The sequence below is a fragment of the Ictalurus furcatus genome, chromosome 22 (assembly GCF_023375685.1).
Source record: "Ictalurus furcatus strain D&B chromosome 22, Billie_1.0, whole genome shotgun sequence".
NCBI lineage: Eukaryota > Metazoa > Chordata > Actinopteri > Siluriformes > Ictaluridae > Ictalurus > Ictalurus furcatus.
In genome coordinates, this window is record NC_071276.1 from 16,812,066 (window position 1) to 16,830,695 (window position 18,630).

At 40.9% G+C, this 18,630-nt stretch overlaps 2 protein-coding genes across 2 annotated transcripts in view; one reads left to right on the forward strand and one right to left on the reverse strand.

Moving 5' to 3' along the window:
• The first annotated feature begins 394 nt into the window (after positions 1-394).
• On the forward strand, positions 395-11,700 carry p2rx2 (purinergic receptor P2X, ligand-gated ion channel, 2). The gene is made up of 12 exons (XM_053654052.1): positions 395-777; positions 2,939-3,074; positions 4,775-4,846; positions 5,133-5,208; positions 6,321-6,417; positions 6,520-6,600; positions 7,028-7,166; positions 8,418-8,548; positions 8,711-8,801; positions 9,677-9,742; positions 9,843-9,920; positions 10,222-11,700. Exons 1-12 carry the CDS (start codon positions 638-640, stop codon positions 10,315-10,317), a joined length of 1,203 nt encoding a protein of 400 aa, XP_053510027.1. The 5' UTR covers positions 395-637; the 3' UTR covers positions 10,318-11,700.
• An 899-nt stretch (positions 11,701-12,599) lies between these two features.
• Positions 12,600-18,630, reverse strand: part of pole (polymerase (DNA directed), epsilon) — a 35,045-nt gene continuing 29,014 nt past the window's right edge. The window contains exons 38-49 of the mRNA XM_053654049.1: positions 18,405-18,625; positions 18,113-18,317; positions 17,850-18,023; positions 17,518-17,643; positions 17,103-17,235; positions 16,667-16,871; positions 16,386-16,517; positions 16,052-16,245; positions 14,976-15,176; positions 14,765-14,890; positions 14,348-14,437; positions 12,600-13,851 (exon numbers count right to left, since the gene is read on the reverse strand). Coding sequence (XP_053510024.1) covers positions 13,750-13,851; positions 14,348-14,437; positions 14,765-14,890; positions 14,976-15,176; positions 16,052-16,245; positions 16,386-16,517; positions 16,667-16,871; positions 17,103-17,235; positions 17,518-17,643; positions 17,850-18,023; positions 18,113-18,317; positions 18,405-18,625 — 1,909 coding nt within the window. The 3' untranslated portion in view covers positions 12,600-13,749. The remainder of the gene's footprint in view (positions 13,852-14,347; positions 14,438-14,764; positions 14,891-14,975; positions 15,177-16,051; positions 16,246-16,385; positions 16,518-16,666; positions 16,872-17,102; positions 17,236-17,517; positions 17,644-17,849; positions 18,024-18,112; positions 18,318-18,404; positions 18,626-18,630) is intronic.

Consider the following 18,630-nt stretch of genomic DNA (forward strand, 5'->3'; position numbering starts at 1 on the left):
TCTTTCTGTCAGTGTTCTTCATTGTTGTTAGCATTCTTTGGCTTTCTGTAAATTATTTTTGCACCCTTATTAGCATTCTTTCTTTCTTTCTTCATGACTTTCTTATCTTCTTTCTTATACCATTAATCTCTGTGAAAAAGACTAATAAAGTGAATATATTCCACCTTTATACAGAGAATCTCTCTCTCTCTCTCTCTCTCTCTCTCTCTCTCTCTCTCTATATATATATATATATATATATATATATATATATATATATATATATAATTACACACACATACAATTCTGACACTTTCACTTTCTGACACTTTCACTGATATTTTTAAAAAATCAATGAAAATCCAGAGATGGAAAGAGAGATATGTGGCTTTATTTTCATGGCACTGTTTATTGATCTTTTATTTTTCCATGTTGATTTTCTCTCAATTATTTCCTGAGTATCACTTTAATAACCAACATTGACATCCTGAAAAACCCCATAATTAGATAAAGGACTGCTGGGAGAACCGAGAGAGAGAGAGAGAGAGAGAGAGAGAGAGAGAGACAGAGAGAGAGAGTCAGAAAGAGGCTCATTCTATCCACAGTATTCAGAGTCATAGTTTCTCTGGTCGACACGACGGACAGCAATTTACCCAACATGGGAGTTTTGGCGTTCTTTAAAGAATTCTTCCTGGGGTTCTGGGATTATGAGACCCCGAAGATCATGGTAGTGAAGAACAGGAGTCTGGGCGTCATTTACAGATCTGTACAGCTTCTGGTCATCACATACTTCATTTGGTAAATATTCGCATGTCTTCCATGAAGTAGCTTGCTAAGATGTACCTGAGAATACTTCTGTCCAGTGGAGAAAATCCACCACATCAGTGAATATGCAAAAATTGTAATAACATTTTTTTATACACTTTAAAACGTGAATATCTTCATGCTACCTCCCAAAAAAGCAAATTCTACTTTAACATTAATCATCATACATCTTAATAAATTCACAGTACATCTGAATAATAAAATATTCCTTTTACATGCTTGCTTTCATGTTTAATATTTGGTCTTGATATTTTATTTGTGTGTCTAAAAGACTGTGTTTTTTTTTTTTTTTTACATTTCTATTTGTTTTCCTGCTTTGAATAATTAAAGCATTATTCCCCCCCACACAAATAGTAGCATTAGTGCCTTTTAAACCACCTAAGGACAGCTTTATTGATTGAGTCATCTCTAGACAGATGTGTGCTAATAAATATAAAAGGCAGGCAATGCTTTAAATAATAGTATAGACCACAAGCTTTATTCCTGAGCTAGAGTCCAGTCGTTGTTCTGAGAGATGAAATAACAGCGTAGTGAGAGAGCAGTTTAATGAACAAAATTCAATTGTGACTGCCATTAGACTAACAGTAAGTGCTGCTCTTTGCTCGTGTCTTTAACTCAGAAGTAAGACAAGACAAAAGCTCAAACAAAACAAACCAAGGAAACTGGATGATCTGTTCAAATTAACACCAATATACTGTTACATTTATATTAACTCTTTCTGGCATTCTTTATATGTTTTTTTTTATTATTATTGTTTTATTACACGTAAAAATGTGCAGTGAGATTTATGCAAGAAAGCATGGTAACAATTTCCACACATAAAGTCTTAGTAAATTTAACTCAGCGCAGTTTAAGTGAGGTTTATACAGCACCATGGATTATTCCCGTAAAATATGTCAGTGTAAAGTACAATTCTCATATGGAAGTAAATTTAACTAGCCAGTTTTTTTTTTGTTGTTGTTGTTGTTGTTGTTTTTACTTAAACATGAGTTGAATTGTTAACTATTGCACAAATAAAACACGCAAAATTGGACTTTATTTATTTCAGGCAAGAGAGCTCAAATTTATTTCATGCAAGGGAGCTCAAAAATCTCAAAACTAAAAGAAAGTAAACGTTACTTCTTTTTATTCTAGCTTTGTAAGCACTTGCAAAATAATACTAAATCTAAAGGAAGTAAAATAAACACTTTTTACTGTAAATATGGGTTAAATATGGGTTCATATTTACATGAATTCATTTAGGAAAGAACTTAAAGTAACTAAACAATTCTAATTGTAATTTTACAAATAAAGTTTTTAAAAAAAATATTATTTGTTTTCAACATGTTTTTTCTGGACCACTGATTTTCATTATGCAAATTTCATCTGAATTTAGACTTTTTTTCTAAAATAATACAGACGCATTTGCAGAGAAAAAAAACATTTTATCATCCAGATCTAAAATATTTAACGTTGACCAAAATAATAGAAAAATTCACTTTGTTTTAAACACAATATACCAATACTCTTCACAGTTACAAAATGTACACAGTTGAGGACTGTGTAAATATAGTTGTTTTTTTGTTTAATGCTGAGGTGTTTATTGGAGTGAGGCGCACATGTTTTCTTTGTTGGGACAGCCGTTATTCAAATCACAGGTTTATATTAATGCACTCTGGCTAATGTGTTATGGTTTCTATAGTAACAGTTTACACCGGGACGGGTATGGCGGACTAGCCACATAATCGAAGGCTAATGAAAATAGAAAACAAAACAAAACGTGTTGATGTTTAAAGGTGAAGCTTTCTATAATGAGATGTTTATTTAAAACATTTAAGGAAGGAGTCTCCAGTGTCAGTGTTTATTCAGTAAGTTTTCCACCACAGGAACGTCTTCAGGACCGAGGAGTTTACATTATCTGGTGTATCTTGTTAACTTCAAGAAAGAGAGAGCAAAAAAAGTGTGTTTATAGCTGCGATACTGTTAGTGATGACTTGTCTCTAGGATTTTCTGAAACTATAAATGAATCAAAGCCCTGACATGTCATTCAATAATTAATAAAAAAAAAAAAAAAATCAAATCGGTTGCAATTTGCTGTGGTATATAAGGAATAAAACACTTCCTTACTTACAGTATTGTCTACGCTTCGCTGCAGGTATGTGTTTATCAGTCAGAAGGCATATCAGGAAACAGAGGACCGTCCAGAGAGCTCCGTCTACACTGAGATGAGAGGGGTGGCCATACTGGGAGAGAGTGTACGGGACACGACCGAGTACGCCTCGCCATCTGAGGTGAGAGAAGAGAGAAGACACGACACAATACACACTGCCAAGTGCAAAAGGAAACAAAAGGTGTCATCAAAACCTTTCACTTGTAGTGCTTATTAACACAAATGATGTGACCTTTAACGTGACCCTTTATGTGCTCGGCTCAATTTCTCTGATAAAGTGACATGACACATCTACTTTACAGTATTAAACAAGAGATATCAGAATGGATCTTTTCTAGTTCATGACTCATATTCCTAAGTGTTTGTTTTCTATTTTGTTAACCAGAATAATACATTCATTCATCCAAAAAAAAACAACAACCCCAAAACATTTATTTATTTATCTAAGCCTTTGTCTAATTAAATATGCATACATTTGGATACTTAAAGACAAATCTAGTCTTTGGAAAGAAAATATCAAGAAAATATTACGCACTGTATGCGTTATGTTATGTTCAAATCTAACATTTATCTAACGTAAATCTAACATGTACCCGAAGAACTGCATAATGTCTAGTCTGAAATGTTCTAAACAGGAATACGAATATGAATGAACAATGAACAAATGTCACAAATGCCTAGGTCTAGGAACTGACACTCCAAGCTCTACATACAGATAGAGAAAAGAGATTTTTTGAATGAAAAACCATTAAAAAAAACAGTTTCTGGTTAGCGTTAATGTTGTGGAAGTTCTCTCTGACATTAAAGCCTGTCATTTTAGTGAGAAAAATGAGACTCCTTCCATAAATATTAAATAAATGTCACCACATCAACCTTCATAAATATTACTTTGGTAAGCAATAACCGGTTTTTTAAATCCGTTTATTATTAGTCTGAGATTATGTACAAGTCAGTGTGTATTAGCTGTTACTATCGAAACAGTAACGTATAACAACACGTTGTAGCCGGAACTACCTGTGCTGTTAAACGCAAATAATGCACACCTTCTGACCAATCAGATTTGAGCATTCAACCGCGCTGTGCTACTGTATAATGTCATCATAAGAGAATGGACTTACATTGATGTGCTAGCTCAATTGTACAGTAAACAAGCTTTTTGGGGATATACAGTATGACATATGGTTAAGTCAAGTGGGCGGAGCTTACACTTTCCTCAAAGTTGCTAATGCAATGAAAAATAATGCTGAAATAAACATACAGTGCCATGAAAAAGGATTTGCTTCTGTTTTTGTGTATATCTCGTACGAAATAGTTTTAGATCGTCAAACGAAATACAACATGAAACAAAGGCAAGCTGAGTAAACACACAAGGCAATTTTTTTTTTTAAGCAACAAAAATAAACAAAAAAAGATATCCAACATCTATCACCCATGTGAAAAACTAATTGCTCCCTTAAACGTAAAAAATCTAGTTGTGCCAGCTTTATCAGCAATAACTGCAACCCAATGCTTCCAATAACTGGAGATCAGTCTTTCACTTACTTCGAGGACTAGGATTTATTTCTATGCTTTGGATCATTGTCTTGCTGCATAATCCAGTTGCACTTGAGTTTCAGCTTACGGACTGAAGAGCGGACATTCTCCTTTAGGATTTTCTGGTAGAGAGCAGAATTCATGTTTCCCTCAGTTATTGCAAGTAGCCCAGGCCCTGAAGCAGCAACGCATCCCCACACCATCACACTGCCACCACCATGCTTTGGTACTTACCTAGCAAAATGGGACACACGGGTCCTTTCTGATGCCTCTGTATTTACTTCCCAGGGTGGTGATGTCGTTAGTACGATACTGAGGAGGGAGGTGACACACAATCAAAGACAGGGCACGTGTGCCGAGGTAAACACACGCACACGCACACACGTGAAATACATTTTCAACTCAGTTCTCAAGTTCCTGTAGCTTGTGTAAATTTCAGGGCAGCTATGAAGCCAGTACATTAATGTTGTCATTATGTCACTGTTATTTTGCAACAAGGTGCAAATCAGATGTTCTGCAGACGACACCTTGTCCTGTACATAATGATGTACATGTCACTACTGCTTCGTGTGATTTTAATCCCTGGACACATACAACTCGTGCGTTCTGACGCTACTTGCTGCTTTGTGTGTGTTTGTTGATTCAGCATTTCAGCATCCCAAATGCAAACTGCACCTCAGATGCTGACTGCGTCCCGGGCGAGCTGGACTTCGACAGCCACGGTGAGGATTTGAGGACCAGACGAGGACTGAATAATTAGCAATCAAAAAAAATCAAATCAAATCTCCCATACACACTCACCGTCCACTTTATTAGGAACACCTGTACACCTGCACATTCAGAACATGAGAGTTATCCAATCAGCCAATCATGTGGCAGAAGCACAGTGCATAAAATCATGCACAACCAGGTCAATAGCTTTGGGTAATGATGACATGAAAGATCAGAATGGGGAAAAATATGACCTCAAGGATTGTTGGTACCATCGAGCGAGCGGCGGATCTGTGGGTGGAGACGCCTTGTAGATGAGGAAAATGGCCAGATTGGTTCGAGCTGCCAGGAAGGATACAGTCACCCGAATGATCACTCTTTACAACTGTGGTGAGCAGAAAAGCATTTCAGCATGGACAAAACATCAAACCGTGAGGTGGATGAACTACAATAACAGATCATCACATTGGGTTCCACTCCTGTCAGCCAAGAACAGGAATCTGACGCTATCACGGGAACAGGCTCACCCCAACTGGACAGTTGAAGATTACGAGCTGGTCTTCTTCCAGTCTTCATCTGTCCAATTATAGTAAGAAAATCCCAGGAGACCAGCAGTTTCTGAAATACTCTAACCAGCCCTTCTGGTACCAACATCCACGCCACAGTTCAACACAGAGATCACACTTTTTCCTTCATTCTGATGTTTGCTGTGAACATTAACTGAAGCTCTTGACCTGTATCTGCATTAGCACTGATTTACGTTCAGAAATATTACTCAGATGTTTAATTCGACTGTATACAATATGTCGCCTACTTCTTGGAGTCATAGTTTTATTCCATTTTATTCAATAGAATACCTCTGATCATAATTTTACTATGATTTCCACCATGACAAAATAAAAACATCATGGACTTCCTTTCTATGCTTGACGGATCCCTGAAGGATACCAGGAACCCAGTGTGAGAACCGTGGCTCTGTAAAGCCAGTAGTAATCGATTCAACATCAGGAAATAATGCTTAGTCATCCACGGAAACTAAGAACCTTCAGCTCTCTAAAGACCTTCCAAGGAACCAATGTTTCTTCAAGTGTAATGTTGCATTAACCATCTCCTTTCATCGCAGGTCAGAGAACAGGACACTGTGTACCTTACTACAATTACACCTTTAAAACCTGCGAGATCAAATCCTGGTGCCCGATCGAGGAGGCTGCTGCAGAGATGTAATTACAGTTTTAAATACCACCGTCCATTTGTTAGGAACAAGCACCTGAAAAAAAAAAAAAACTAATTTAATAAGTCTGTGCTTCCTTTTTAACCCACAGAGAGCCACCACTGGAAGAAGCCGTCAACTTCACAGTCTTCATCAAGAACGCCATCCATTTCCCAAAGTTCAAAGTGCTCAGGTGAGTCCTCCCTGATCTGGTCTTGGCCAGTTCTCCAATAGCATACGATTTTGGAGAACCGACGAAAGTGAAGGCTAACATGTGACATGTCCGGGACACGTGATAGCAGCCAATCACGTCTTTTCAAACTGTTACATCACAGAAAAACATACTTTTTTCTAACGTTTTGATATAGATATATGCATAATTGAGTTTAGTAATAGCAAAAAGTGATATGGTTAACGTAGAGTAGATTCCTTATTAAAGGGCGATGAGGGGTCCAAGCATTCCCCAGAACCACTGCTGAATTGTAAATGCACTCAACATCCTTCCTTATACTGTATGTATGTGTGTATCTGTATGTGTGTCCTATACCGTCCTAGCATCTTCCGTTAAAACAGTTTTTAAGGGCAAAAAAACCCCCGAAACTTTCTCTTTATCAATTAAGGGTGAACATCAAACCGAGGAAGCCGAAGAAGCTCATGCGGTGTCATTACCACCCCGAGACCAACCCGTACTGCCCTGTGTTCAGACTCGGCTACATCGCTGATCAGGCCCGAGAGAAGTTCAGCGAACTCTGCAAAACTGTGAGTCAGAAATGATCTGAACATCCACAGTCAGGTCCATAAGTATTTGGACAGCGACGCAATTTTCAACGTTTTGCCTCTGTACACCTCCACAACGGATCTGAAAGGTAGACTTTCAGCTTTCAATTTTTTTTTTTTTTTTTTTTTTACATTTTCACAAGCTCAAAAGTAATTGGACAATTGATTAATAAGCATTTTCATGGCCGGGTGTGGCCTGTTTCCTCGTTCTTTCATGACAGATTAAGGAGATAAGAGGTCGGGAGTTGATTCCAAGTGTTGACTTTACATGGGAACTCTCAATATGCAGTCCAATGAGGTGTCGATGCGAAGTGAAGGAGGCCATCATTACACTGAAAAAACAAAACGGACCCATCGGAGAAATAACAATTTGGTACATTCTTCCATCCATCCGTCCATCTTCTATACCGCTTATCCTTTTTTCAGGGTCACGGGGAACCTGGAGCCTCTCCCAGGGAGCATCAGGCACGAGGCGGGGTACACCCTGGACAGGGTGCCAATCCATCGCAGGGCACTTGGTACATTCTTTTAAAAAAAAAAAATTTACAAAAAAGGAACGCACTGGCGAGCTCAGCAACACCAAAAGGCCTGGAAGACCACGGCTGTAGTTCCTAAACGGTTAATACTATTTAATATTATTGTTAAACCCCTTCAATTAAAGATGAAAGTTGTCACTTCAATCATACCTTGATTGCTTCATTTCAAATCCATTGTGGTGGTGTACAGAGGCAAAATTAGGAAAATTGTGTCACTGTCCGAATACTTATGGACCTGACTGTACAAGACTGGAAAGAGCTACAGACAACACATTTGCTTTGTAAATAAATTCAGGCACCAACAAGAACTCAGTTGGACGGCGCACAATTGAACAAACCAAATAAATGCCTTTACTTTACATGGAGCGACTGTTTATAGCTACTGTAACGTAAGCGATACGAGAAACTAACTTGGGGGGGGGGGGGGGGGTTGTGTGCTGTTAAAGGAAAATAATCCAATGACCGTTTAGTATTACGTGACTTGAAATGATCCCTACAAAGTTGATTCGTTTCCAATAACAGCACACGCTGAAGTGTTTTATTCCTCTTATACCACATTCCACTCAATATCGTAAAACAACGTCCGCTACACAAGTTAGTTCCTGTTACCCGTGCCATTGTAGCAGCCATAATCAATCAGTCGTTTTGTGAAATTCAGCGCGTCTGTATCGTCTAAAACGGTTTGCCTCTTCTTCAGGGCGGAGTGATCGGAGCGTTTATTAACTGGAACTGCAACTTCGACGTCGATTCATCAGAATGCGTACCTACTTACTCGTTTCGGAGGTTGGACCTCAGGAAAACCCTGACCAGCTCGGGTTACCACTACAGGTCCGAGACTAATCAGCTAGTCTCTTAAAATTCATGAACCATTTGATTCTCTTACTACTTCACTATTCGTGCTCAGTGAGATACATTTTGTCCCTTAACATTATTTAGGAATTCTTATGAACATTTCTGAGTTTTTTTTTCTTTTTTTTTCTTTTTCTTCAGGTTTGCCAAGTACTACCACAAGGACGGCGTGGAGTACAGATCACTTATAAAAGCGTTTGGGATTCGTTTGGACGTCATCGTACACGGACATGTAAGATCGGATGACTGAAAACACTTTGTTCGATGTTTATTCATAATACACACATCGAGAGCGAACTAGTCATTTCTATAATCATAAATTACACGCAAAGCTTGAGTTAAGATACTTTGAGTTGGTGGTGGTTGTTTTCATGATTTATTGGAATATTTTTTGTCCTTTAAACCTTTTAAAGCTGCATTATATGCCATATAAACAAAAGTTATACTATTATACCACAGCGCTGCTAAATTCTCAAATCTGATTGGTCAGAAGGTATTGATCCATTTCCTTAAACAGCAGCGCCGACGGTAGTTCCAGTTACAAGCCAAATTACAGGGTAATATTAATGTGGTCGTTTAAACGCTTGATTGTTTCCGTAGTAACAGCACACAAATTCACGTAGACTTGTGTGGGAGCGCCGCATAAATTGCCATGTAATTGTTGATATGGCGACGTTTTCGGTTTATTTAACATTCATGAAAGGAGTCTCCAGTGTCAGCACTATGTATAGCGAAAGTGATGACAGGAACCCGAGAAGTTTCGGGCAGGGACGGTCCACAATCGTAAATGTAACTATAATGGGATAAAACATACAACGTGTCATTCTTTAATAGTGTCGGCAAATTGCTGAGGTACAAGAACACTAACAGATGTGCTGCTGAAGGACTTCGAGGTGATAATAATAATCACATTTCACATCGGGCAACAACACGCAACCCCGTCATTGATTATTTTTTCGATAAAAGCACACCCCTAAGTGCTTTATGATAATGGAAAGTCATATAAGGCTACAGTAGGAGAGATTTACTTACATCTGTTTTTGTTTTTTTTTTGCATTAGTCTCTATTAGTTAGGTTTGAAAAAACGTTTTTTTTTTTTTTTTCCAGGCAGGAAAATTTAGCCTCATCCCAACCATCATCAATGCGGTCACAGCCATGACCTCAGTGGGAATAGTAAGTATCGACTTTGTCTTGGACAAACGTATTATGAACTGATATGCAGGCTTTTGTGGCGAGAACCCCCGATCTTTCATTTCCCGCCTCTCTCCGTTAGTGCTCGATCATCTGTGATTGGATCATGCTGACGTTTATCGATAAGAACGAGGTCTACAGCGGAAAGAAGTTTGACGACGTAAGTAGAACCTTCAGACCCTGACAGGATCAAAATCAAAGTTGTGGAACGCCGCAGCGATGCTCCTGATAGCTAATCGGTTGGAATTTATACAGTCGTAGAGTTACAAATGTTTAATGGTGGGATTGTAACAAAGCTGGAAATGATGCAATTGTTTATTATTATTTATTAAAAACGGTTAAGATACAGATAGCGTCACAGATAGGATCTGAGTGCTTACGTACATAGCTCAGCATCTCTAAAGGAAGTTATTAGGATGTTGTGTTACTCTTTAAGCTAACGCTCTCTCTTTGCTGTTCAGGTTACTAAGAACCCCCGCCCGCCAGTCGTCACAGAGCTCACTCTCACCAGCTACGGCTCCACCCACTCTGACCTCTCAGACGGGGTGCCATTGTGAGACTCCGCCCCCTTTTATCCTGGACCGCCGATGCAATGCAAAAAAACATCCCGAGTGCGACGAGATGAGCGGACAGGAACTTTTTAAATGGAAAGGACTTGTGAAGAGGGAATAAAGCAAAAGGTGATGTGAGACAGTCTGGAGAACCGCAAAGAAAGCTTCTGCTTCAACCTACAGTATTGAAAACCTACATATGAGCTAATCTGAACTAAAACTACAATAAAAACTCACATACTGACTAATAATATGGCTGTTCTGTGGATGACTCAACAGTCGTCATGTTAATCTGACATACTGTACTGGACATAAGCTGACAGACTATTAGGCACATACTGTAAATAAAACCCATATTTAAGGTTGTTGGGAGAAAATAAATAAATAATTGAATAAATAAAGTTTCAAATAAGAATAAAATCATATAAACCTCCTATACAGCTCGAAGTGATATTTAGAACAAAGGGTACATTATTCTTCTTTACACATGCTCCTGTCGGATTTAAAGCCACAGACGTCGACAGCGACAACCTCGACCAATAATCCTTCTTTTTCCAAGAAGTGCTGCCATGAAAGGAAGGACGAGGATGAAATTCTTCTTGTCGGAGAGCCACTCTATTCGCCATAATCCGATAACGGGCAGCTCTTCCTGTGAGATGAGCTTTCATAATGAGATTGAAGAGAAAGCGCTGCTACATCACCCAACCCGTACCAAAGTGTGATTAATAGCAGCTCATCGATTTTCCCCGGGCTCACACTTTTGAGGTTTATGGATCGGCCTCCGAAGAGACTGGCTTAAAACCACACCTCTGTAGCCAGGGCAGCAGACGGAAACCAGATCCCACATCCAGACAGAGAGCTTTTCTACAGGTTTGCGCTTAAGAGGTTCGGTTTCTGCCGCTTCCTCTCATCGCCGTCCACTGGTCAGAACAGGACGACGATCGGGTCGTTACAAAAAGGGGCCGTTTCCTTCTGTGTAAGCTCCAATGACCTCAACGTTCAGGTCTGACGCCATACACCATTGGTACACCAAATAGGTAGGCATTATGTTTATCCGTTTATTTTTTAAAAACATTTTTGGATCCCCATTAATATTCTCCCAAATTTGGACTTGCCAATTCCCACCCACTAGTCAGCTCTCTCCATTGCCCCCCCACATCCAGGGAGGATAACGGCTAAAATGTACTTCGTACGAGATACACGTGAAGTCAACCGCCACATCTTTTCAAACTGCTGCATCACAGGGCAGCGCAACGCTCTGAGGAAAGCGCTCTTCTTCATAGACGAGCTCACGGACATCCACGATTGGCTAGCATCGCTGTGATTGACAGGCGCGAAAGAGAGAGAGAGAGAGAGAGAGAGAGAGAGAGAGAGAGAGAGTAACGCCATCCCTCCAATCCTGAGAACACAGCCAGATTTGCTCGACTCCCATTCCAGATTTATTCCCTCTTTCCTGTTATAATAAGCTCCACTCTTCTGGGAAGGCTTTCCACTAGACTTTGGAGCGTGGCTGTGGGGATTCGTGTTCATTCAGCTACACGAGCATTAGTGAGGTAGAGACACTGACGCTGACTGAAGAGTTCAGTGTTCCAGTTCATCCCAAAGATGGGGATTCAGTGTTGTTGAGGTCAGGGTTCTCTTCTGGACGCCCGAGTTCTACCACTCCAACCTTTTCAAACCATGTCTTCATGGAGCTCGCTTGTGTACAGGAGCATTGTCATGCTGGAACCGCTTTGGGCCTCTTAGTTCCAGTGAAGGAAATTGTAATTCTACAGCATACAAAGACATTCTACACAATTGAGTGCTTCCAGCTTTGTGGACAGTTGGAGAAGAAACACATATGGGTGAGTTTTTGTGTCCTTTTGCATTTGAATGATCTATACATCAATAAGGTGCTCCATTTCCTCCACCGCCCAGAACAACCCGTCGTCACGAAACTTGAAACAGGAAGTAACGTGACAGGTTGAACCGATCACGTTATTCGGCATGCAACGCCGAGAGCAGATAGCTTCCACGCTTGATGCAGACCACACCAGGGTTTGGACCTGGCTTTCAAGAGAAACCAGGATTGATCCTCTAGACTGCTCCAGGGCTCGAAGACAGTTCTGACACGGCAGCAAATGTACTGAACTCACCAGGGGAAAAATGTCCCCCAGGATAGAAAGACGTCAGATAGAAAGTCTCGAGGAGGTTGATTTATTTGTCCAACCAATAACGCCAATAGCGTTCGAGATGTACCACAATACATACCCCCCCAAAACAACAACATTTATACCCCCCGCCCCCCCAAGTGCACCAAGCAACAGTAAAAAACAACAACAACAACAACTGTATGACCTTGAGTTGTCCATATAACAGGTGACCCAGGACACTGAACATCTGCTACAACTGGAAAGCAACAAAAACGTCAAACGTCTGAGCTCTTACGTCTTCAGATTTTGGGAGGAAAAAAAAAAAAAAAACCCCTCTCTGTATTGTTGGAAAATTGGTCACTGCAGACCTTATGCTTGATAGGTTGCTATTTATATCCCGTGATATCTCCCATCTACTGCAGCTTCCCGCTCGACGTATTTAAGCAGGGTCTGAAACTAGACCTCGTGAGATGCTTTAGGAATTAAGCTGTAATGTGATCAAGGCAGAGTGGCACTACTCTGAAGAACAATCGGCGTTTGTCTGGACATTACAGGATGTCGAAGTAATACAGTAACGTTTATTCAAGCAAAAATAACGATGCAATGATGTACAGAACTAATAAAAACTCCAACAAGAAAATTCCCCTTTACAACCGAGTCATTTTAAGTCGCTTCTAACTCATTTGAGCAAGCGCAAGGGTTTATAAATCGGTTCTACAGTATATTTGACTTCTTTTATTATTATTTATTGCGATTTTATTTCAAATATGTGTCATTTCACGTAGCATTTTATTTCCCTTCATTTGAAATTGCTCTTAATTTACAGATTGCTTTATTTAATTGTACCGTACTCTATTTTATTTTCCTGTCTATATAATAATATAATCTAATAATTACTATAATGATTCGAATAAATGCAGTGAACTAGTATGAGAAGAGCGAGAGACAACAAAACTCACGCCGCATTCTCAGCCCTTTTCCCGTAACTCGTACAAGTGAACGCAAATGAACGATACAGCAATACACTTTATTTTATATTCAAGTACAAAAATATCTCATCCCAACAACACACCATATACGTTATCATTGTTTAGGTCAACACTGTACCTAAATACATCATTTTTTTAATAATAAAAAAAAAAAACATGTTTAAAAAAAAAACAATAAAAAAAAAAGTCATGTTAGATCAAAATTTGTACAAAAATCTTAAAAAAAAAAAAAAAAAAAAAAAAAACACAAGACAAAAAAAAACCCCACACATTTTCAAGTGCTACAAAATCTCTAAATACACTTTTTCACACGCACACTAACTGCTCATCCTCAGGATCCAGTCGATGGTCTCCAGCAGGAAGTTCATGTTGTAATGAGCAGCGATGCTTCGGAACACGTCGACCTGCTCGGTGAAGCTCTGAAAACACAACGCAACAAAACAAATAAAACTCCTGTCAGCGTTTCAATGGGGAAAAAAAAATGAATAAAAAAGCGCTTTAGTAGCGTCCTGAAAGTAATAACACACGTTAAAAGTAAAATGACACAGCCAGTCCAGTGGATTTGAGAAACCTTGTGTTAACGTTTCTTTGGTTAAAGATCGTGAAATGTGTTGAAGTTACACACTCTAGAATTAAAAAAAAAAAAAATAATGATCTAAATAAGAAATCGGTAGAAATGAAAGGACGTGTGTACGTTGCGTTCAAACATTTAAAAAAAAAAAAAAAAAAAAGATGCAAACAAGGTGTTTAAAACAGCTTCTGGTTTAAGAAAATAATAAATGAATAACAAATAAAAGAAAATTAGGTTCCTTTTAGGGGCGAAAAAATAACAAACAAACAATCTTTAATGTCCCAGATGTGAATCAGTAATTACAGATGCAAATGCATTAAATAGTAAATATTTGAAGCGTGAACCTTTGTGCTGAAGGTGAGACTGAAGTCTCCTGCGCAGCTGCAGTACAGAGGCATGTTGGCTTCCTTCACTCCTCTGCATTTCACACACTCCTGTACACGGATTACAAACACGTCACTTCACCACCACGATGCGAACCGTTAAAAGTCCTTTCAAAATGCGCAGACTACGTGTAGAACAGTGTATTGAGAAAATGTTCCTGCCCTAATACACCTCATACACAAAATACTTTCCATATGCTCCTAATGCACAGGAAGGAAACACTCCCGTCTCTCTGGATGGTTCGATACAGAAGAAATACGCATCAAGCGTCTCAGACCTAAGAAAGCTGAGCTATAGCCTCGGCACAATGATGCCCGTCTAATCACGTTTCTGCTAATACGATCCCTCTCGGTCTCAGACACATGGCTGTCTCTCACCAGGTCCTGCAGAGTGTAACTCATCAGCTTCTTCCTCAGAGCCTCCACTAGAGCCATCTCGATGGAGTCGGTGTCGTACTGCGCCTGGCAGTTGGAGCAGAACCACTGCGGCAGGACCGAACCGTCCTACAGACCACAAATATCCAAATCGGTAACGCTTCCTCCAACGGTTTGACATATAAGGTCGCCGTCGGTTCGTTTGAGTACTGACCTGGGCTACGGAAGGGTCCTTGCAGAGGTCGAGATCACGGCAGAAGTTGCACTGGTGGCAGATGACCTCTGGCAGGACGTAGGAGTTGCAGGGGTCGCGGAACTGAGCCTCCTCGGAGAACTCCCCGACGTCCACCAAGCGCAGGAGATCCCGCTTCAGCTTGTTCACCTGGTGCACGATGTTAGCGTCCAGCGAGAGAACCTTGTGAGGGATGTTGTACACGTACCAGGGTTATTATTATTTACCAACAAAAAAAAAAAACACAGCTAAGGCGATCAAAAAAGATTGGTATTCTAAAAAATAACCCATGAATATTCATTGGAAAAGGACAAACTCACAAAAGGTTTGAATATCGAATCAACTTATAAAAGAGACGGTAGTTAAAGCTAAAGCTCTCGGAAAATGAACTTCATTTAAGCGTTGAAGGAAACACTCGGTGGCATGCCGTTTCAGGAAAATAAACAACGCTGGGTTTCCTTCGACAGCACGCCACAAAACGACCTTCTCTCTTACACCACGGCAGTGCGCCAATGCCAACGATTTTTATTTATTAAACAACAAAATCTCATTCTTTAAAAAATACATACGGATATTTTTATCCGTTTATAGTTACATTTAACGTCGTGGAACGACCTAGAAACAGTTGTTCCTTCACAAGCCTGGCTTGAAGTTAATCAAAGCGAAATCGTTCCAAAGAAACCTCCGCCCTGAAGACTTACCTGACGCTGGAGACTCCTTCCATAAATCCTAAATAAACGTCTCCTCACGGAGAACTTCGCATATCTACACTTACACGTGGTTTTTTTTTTTTAATCCATCCTGTGTATGTTGTTACTATAGAGATGGTAACACGGTAGAATGAGAGCGTAGAATAGAAAGCGGTGATTTGAATTAACGACGGTTCGAGAAACACCTTCTGACCAATCAGAAACAAGAATTCACGTTGTGGTATAAAAGTGTAATAAAGACACTGGAAGGCAGATCCTTGAAGATCCTTGTGACAGAACTAACGTGGAAATCAGAAACACGTGAGTGTGTGTGTGAGTGTGTGCGAGAGAGAGAGTGTGCGACCTCACCTGACAGACGTATTTGATGAACTCCAGAGCGGGGTTGTTGAGGGGCAGATGGGATCCTGGCAGCACGGGGAACATTTCAGACGGTTGAGCCACGCTGCGGGTCCCGCACACCTTTTTCTGGATCTTCTGTGTGATGGTGAAGATGTTCTGCGTGAGCTCGCTCGACACGTACTCCTGAGAGAACGTGATCATGCCTGCAAATATAGTCACGCAGTCATTATTTTCCCATAAACAGTGTCAGTGTTACAGAGAAACGGAAAATGAATTCACACCTTTCGACCAATCGGAATCGAGCAATCGACGACGCTGCGGTTCGAAAGAAATAACTTCTTACCAGGAAGTGCACCGACGTCACCGGCAGGCTGTTGGGACGCTTGGCTTCCGCCCCGCCTCTTTATGGGCGTGGCTCCAGGAGCATTTCGCCTGAGCTCCTCCCTCATGCTGTGATACACGGCGGCAATGTACGCTGTCGAGACAAAACAGTAACAGTGTAAAACGGAAGAAAAGAACATTAAAGAAGTTGAAAGTGATACTAAAAGAAAGTGCGCTTTTAGCTGTGATTAAGTACAAAAAAGTGGGGAAAAACTAAATAAAATAAAAATCATGATGATGCACCTGAGATGATCATAAGGAAGTATTTCTGACAGGAAGCAGCCTGAGGCAGGTACTGCATGATGTTCCAGCTGCTCTCAATCAGGTCCTCCACCGCATCCTCCTCTCCATCTCGCTCTTCCTCTGCTTCATCATCTTCATCCTCCTCATCCTCACTGCCCTCATCGTCTCCTTCCTTCATTCCTTTCTTTGTCTTGTCCGTACCGGTCTGTAAAAACAAGCAGTAAGAATGGAAGCTCGGTGCTCAATTATGCCGTATATTATAATTGATTATAGAATGATTATATTATAATCACATCACAAGCGTTGACTTCCTGTTTCAGCCAACATGTCTGGAAGTACCCTCATATTAAAGGCGACAGTCTACGCTTTGTCTTGCTTCAAATCCAACCTTATAGAGTCACTGTGTAATTACTTGCAGTCGGTAACGTCAACATACCTCTCCGTACATGATGCTGGAGGGCACGTTCCCTTTGACTCCTCCGTAGTTCGCCGGATCCATCCACAGCAGGAACTCCCAGCATCGGGAGAAGGTGATGGACAGAGAGTGGAAGATCTCTCGTGAATGGATGCTAGAGGGGGTGGGGTGGGGAAAGTATCAAAGAATCAAAAAGTAAGCAGAAAATTTGAATCGTTTCTCAAAGAATCATTTTGCTCGAAGGGTGCCAATAATTAAATCATCCGTTGGCTATACAGTATAATAGCAGTCCCAACTGGGTAATTATCAAACCTTTAATGGACTGTCTTAGAGAAAAGGAAGCAGCCAAGCAACAGATTCATAATCCTTCGGTTAAACCGTAAATATTGGCACCTCTGCAGAAATGACTTCATGTGAGGAGAGAATAAGCGCGGACCTGTTGGTGATGTACTCCACGTAGGCGATGGCGTCGTCGATGCGCCTTTTCTTGGTACTGAGGATGATGCGGTTGAAGTTCCCGTAGACCACGGAGGAACCGAGCCGCTTAAACTCAGCGACCAGCCTGTATACGTGTGTGTGTGTGTGTGTGTGTGTGTGAGAAAGATATCAAAGGAAGGTTCTCCTTACTTTAGAGTCTATGGAATCGTTACACTATGAATCTTAATAATAATAATAATAATAATAATAATAGTCCCAGGTGAAAATATATGTCTTGGTATTCTCGGGTCAGTAAACAGACGTCCTCTGTGTGTGTGTGGTGTGACTCACTGGAGGAAAATCTTCTTCATCATGTTGAGCAGGGTGCGGTGCAGCGCCGGGTCGTACAGGAGCGAGCTGGGGGAGCGCAGCCAGCGGTAGAAGTGCATCACCTGATTATCTGCGTACACGTTATGGTACTGGGTGATCTCACGCACCCAGCCAACTACCATACTCTTCAGGATCCTACACACACACACACACACACACATGCACACACATTATAGAGACTTATAGAGACACACACAGACACTCAAAGACACACACAGACACACCTGAAGGTATTGGAGCAGAGTGCAGTCTCATCATAACTAGCCACAGCGGTCGCGCCCTGGTTTCCTGACATCATGTCCTCCAACGATGCGTGCTGAATGACATCAAAACTCACGCCGATGCTGGCTCCGCCCTCCATGTCGTTTACGTGTTGCGACTGGAGGATGGTGTTCACCGCCAAGCTCTGAATGTCCAACTCCACACACACTAAAGTAAATAACCCATAACAGTTAATGCAAGCAATCCGAACACTACATGGAGTTCATTTCGATGGTTCGTTTATCCAGCGAGTACCTGTAGAGAAGCAGCCCGGGGCGTTGATCTCCACCGAGCCCCGCTCGTCGCTCTCCATCACCAGGCGGCTGTCGTCGGCCTCCTTGCCCCCGAGGTCGGGTCTCGCTGTGGGTGAAAGCCACAGCAGGTGGTTGTGCTTCCGCAAGTGACGAGCCAGAAAGAGGTCCGAGCCAAATATGGAGATGTCCTCGGGCAGGTTCCCTACAGGCAAGTGGTAATACCTGCG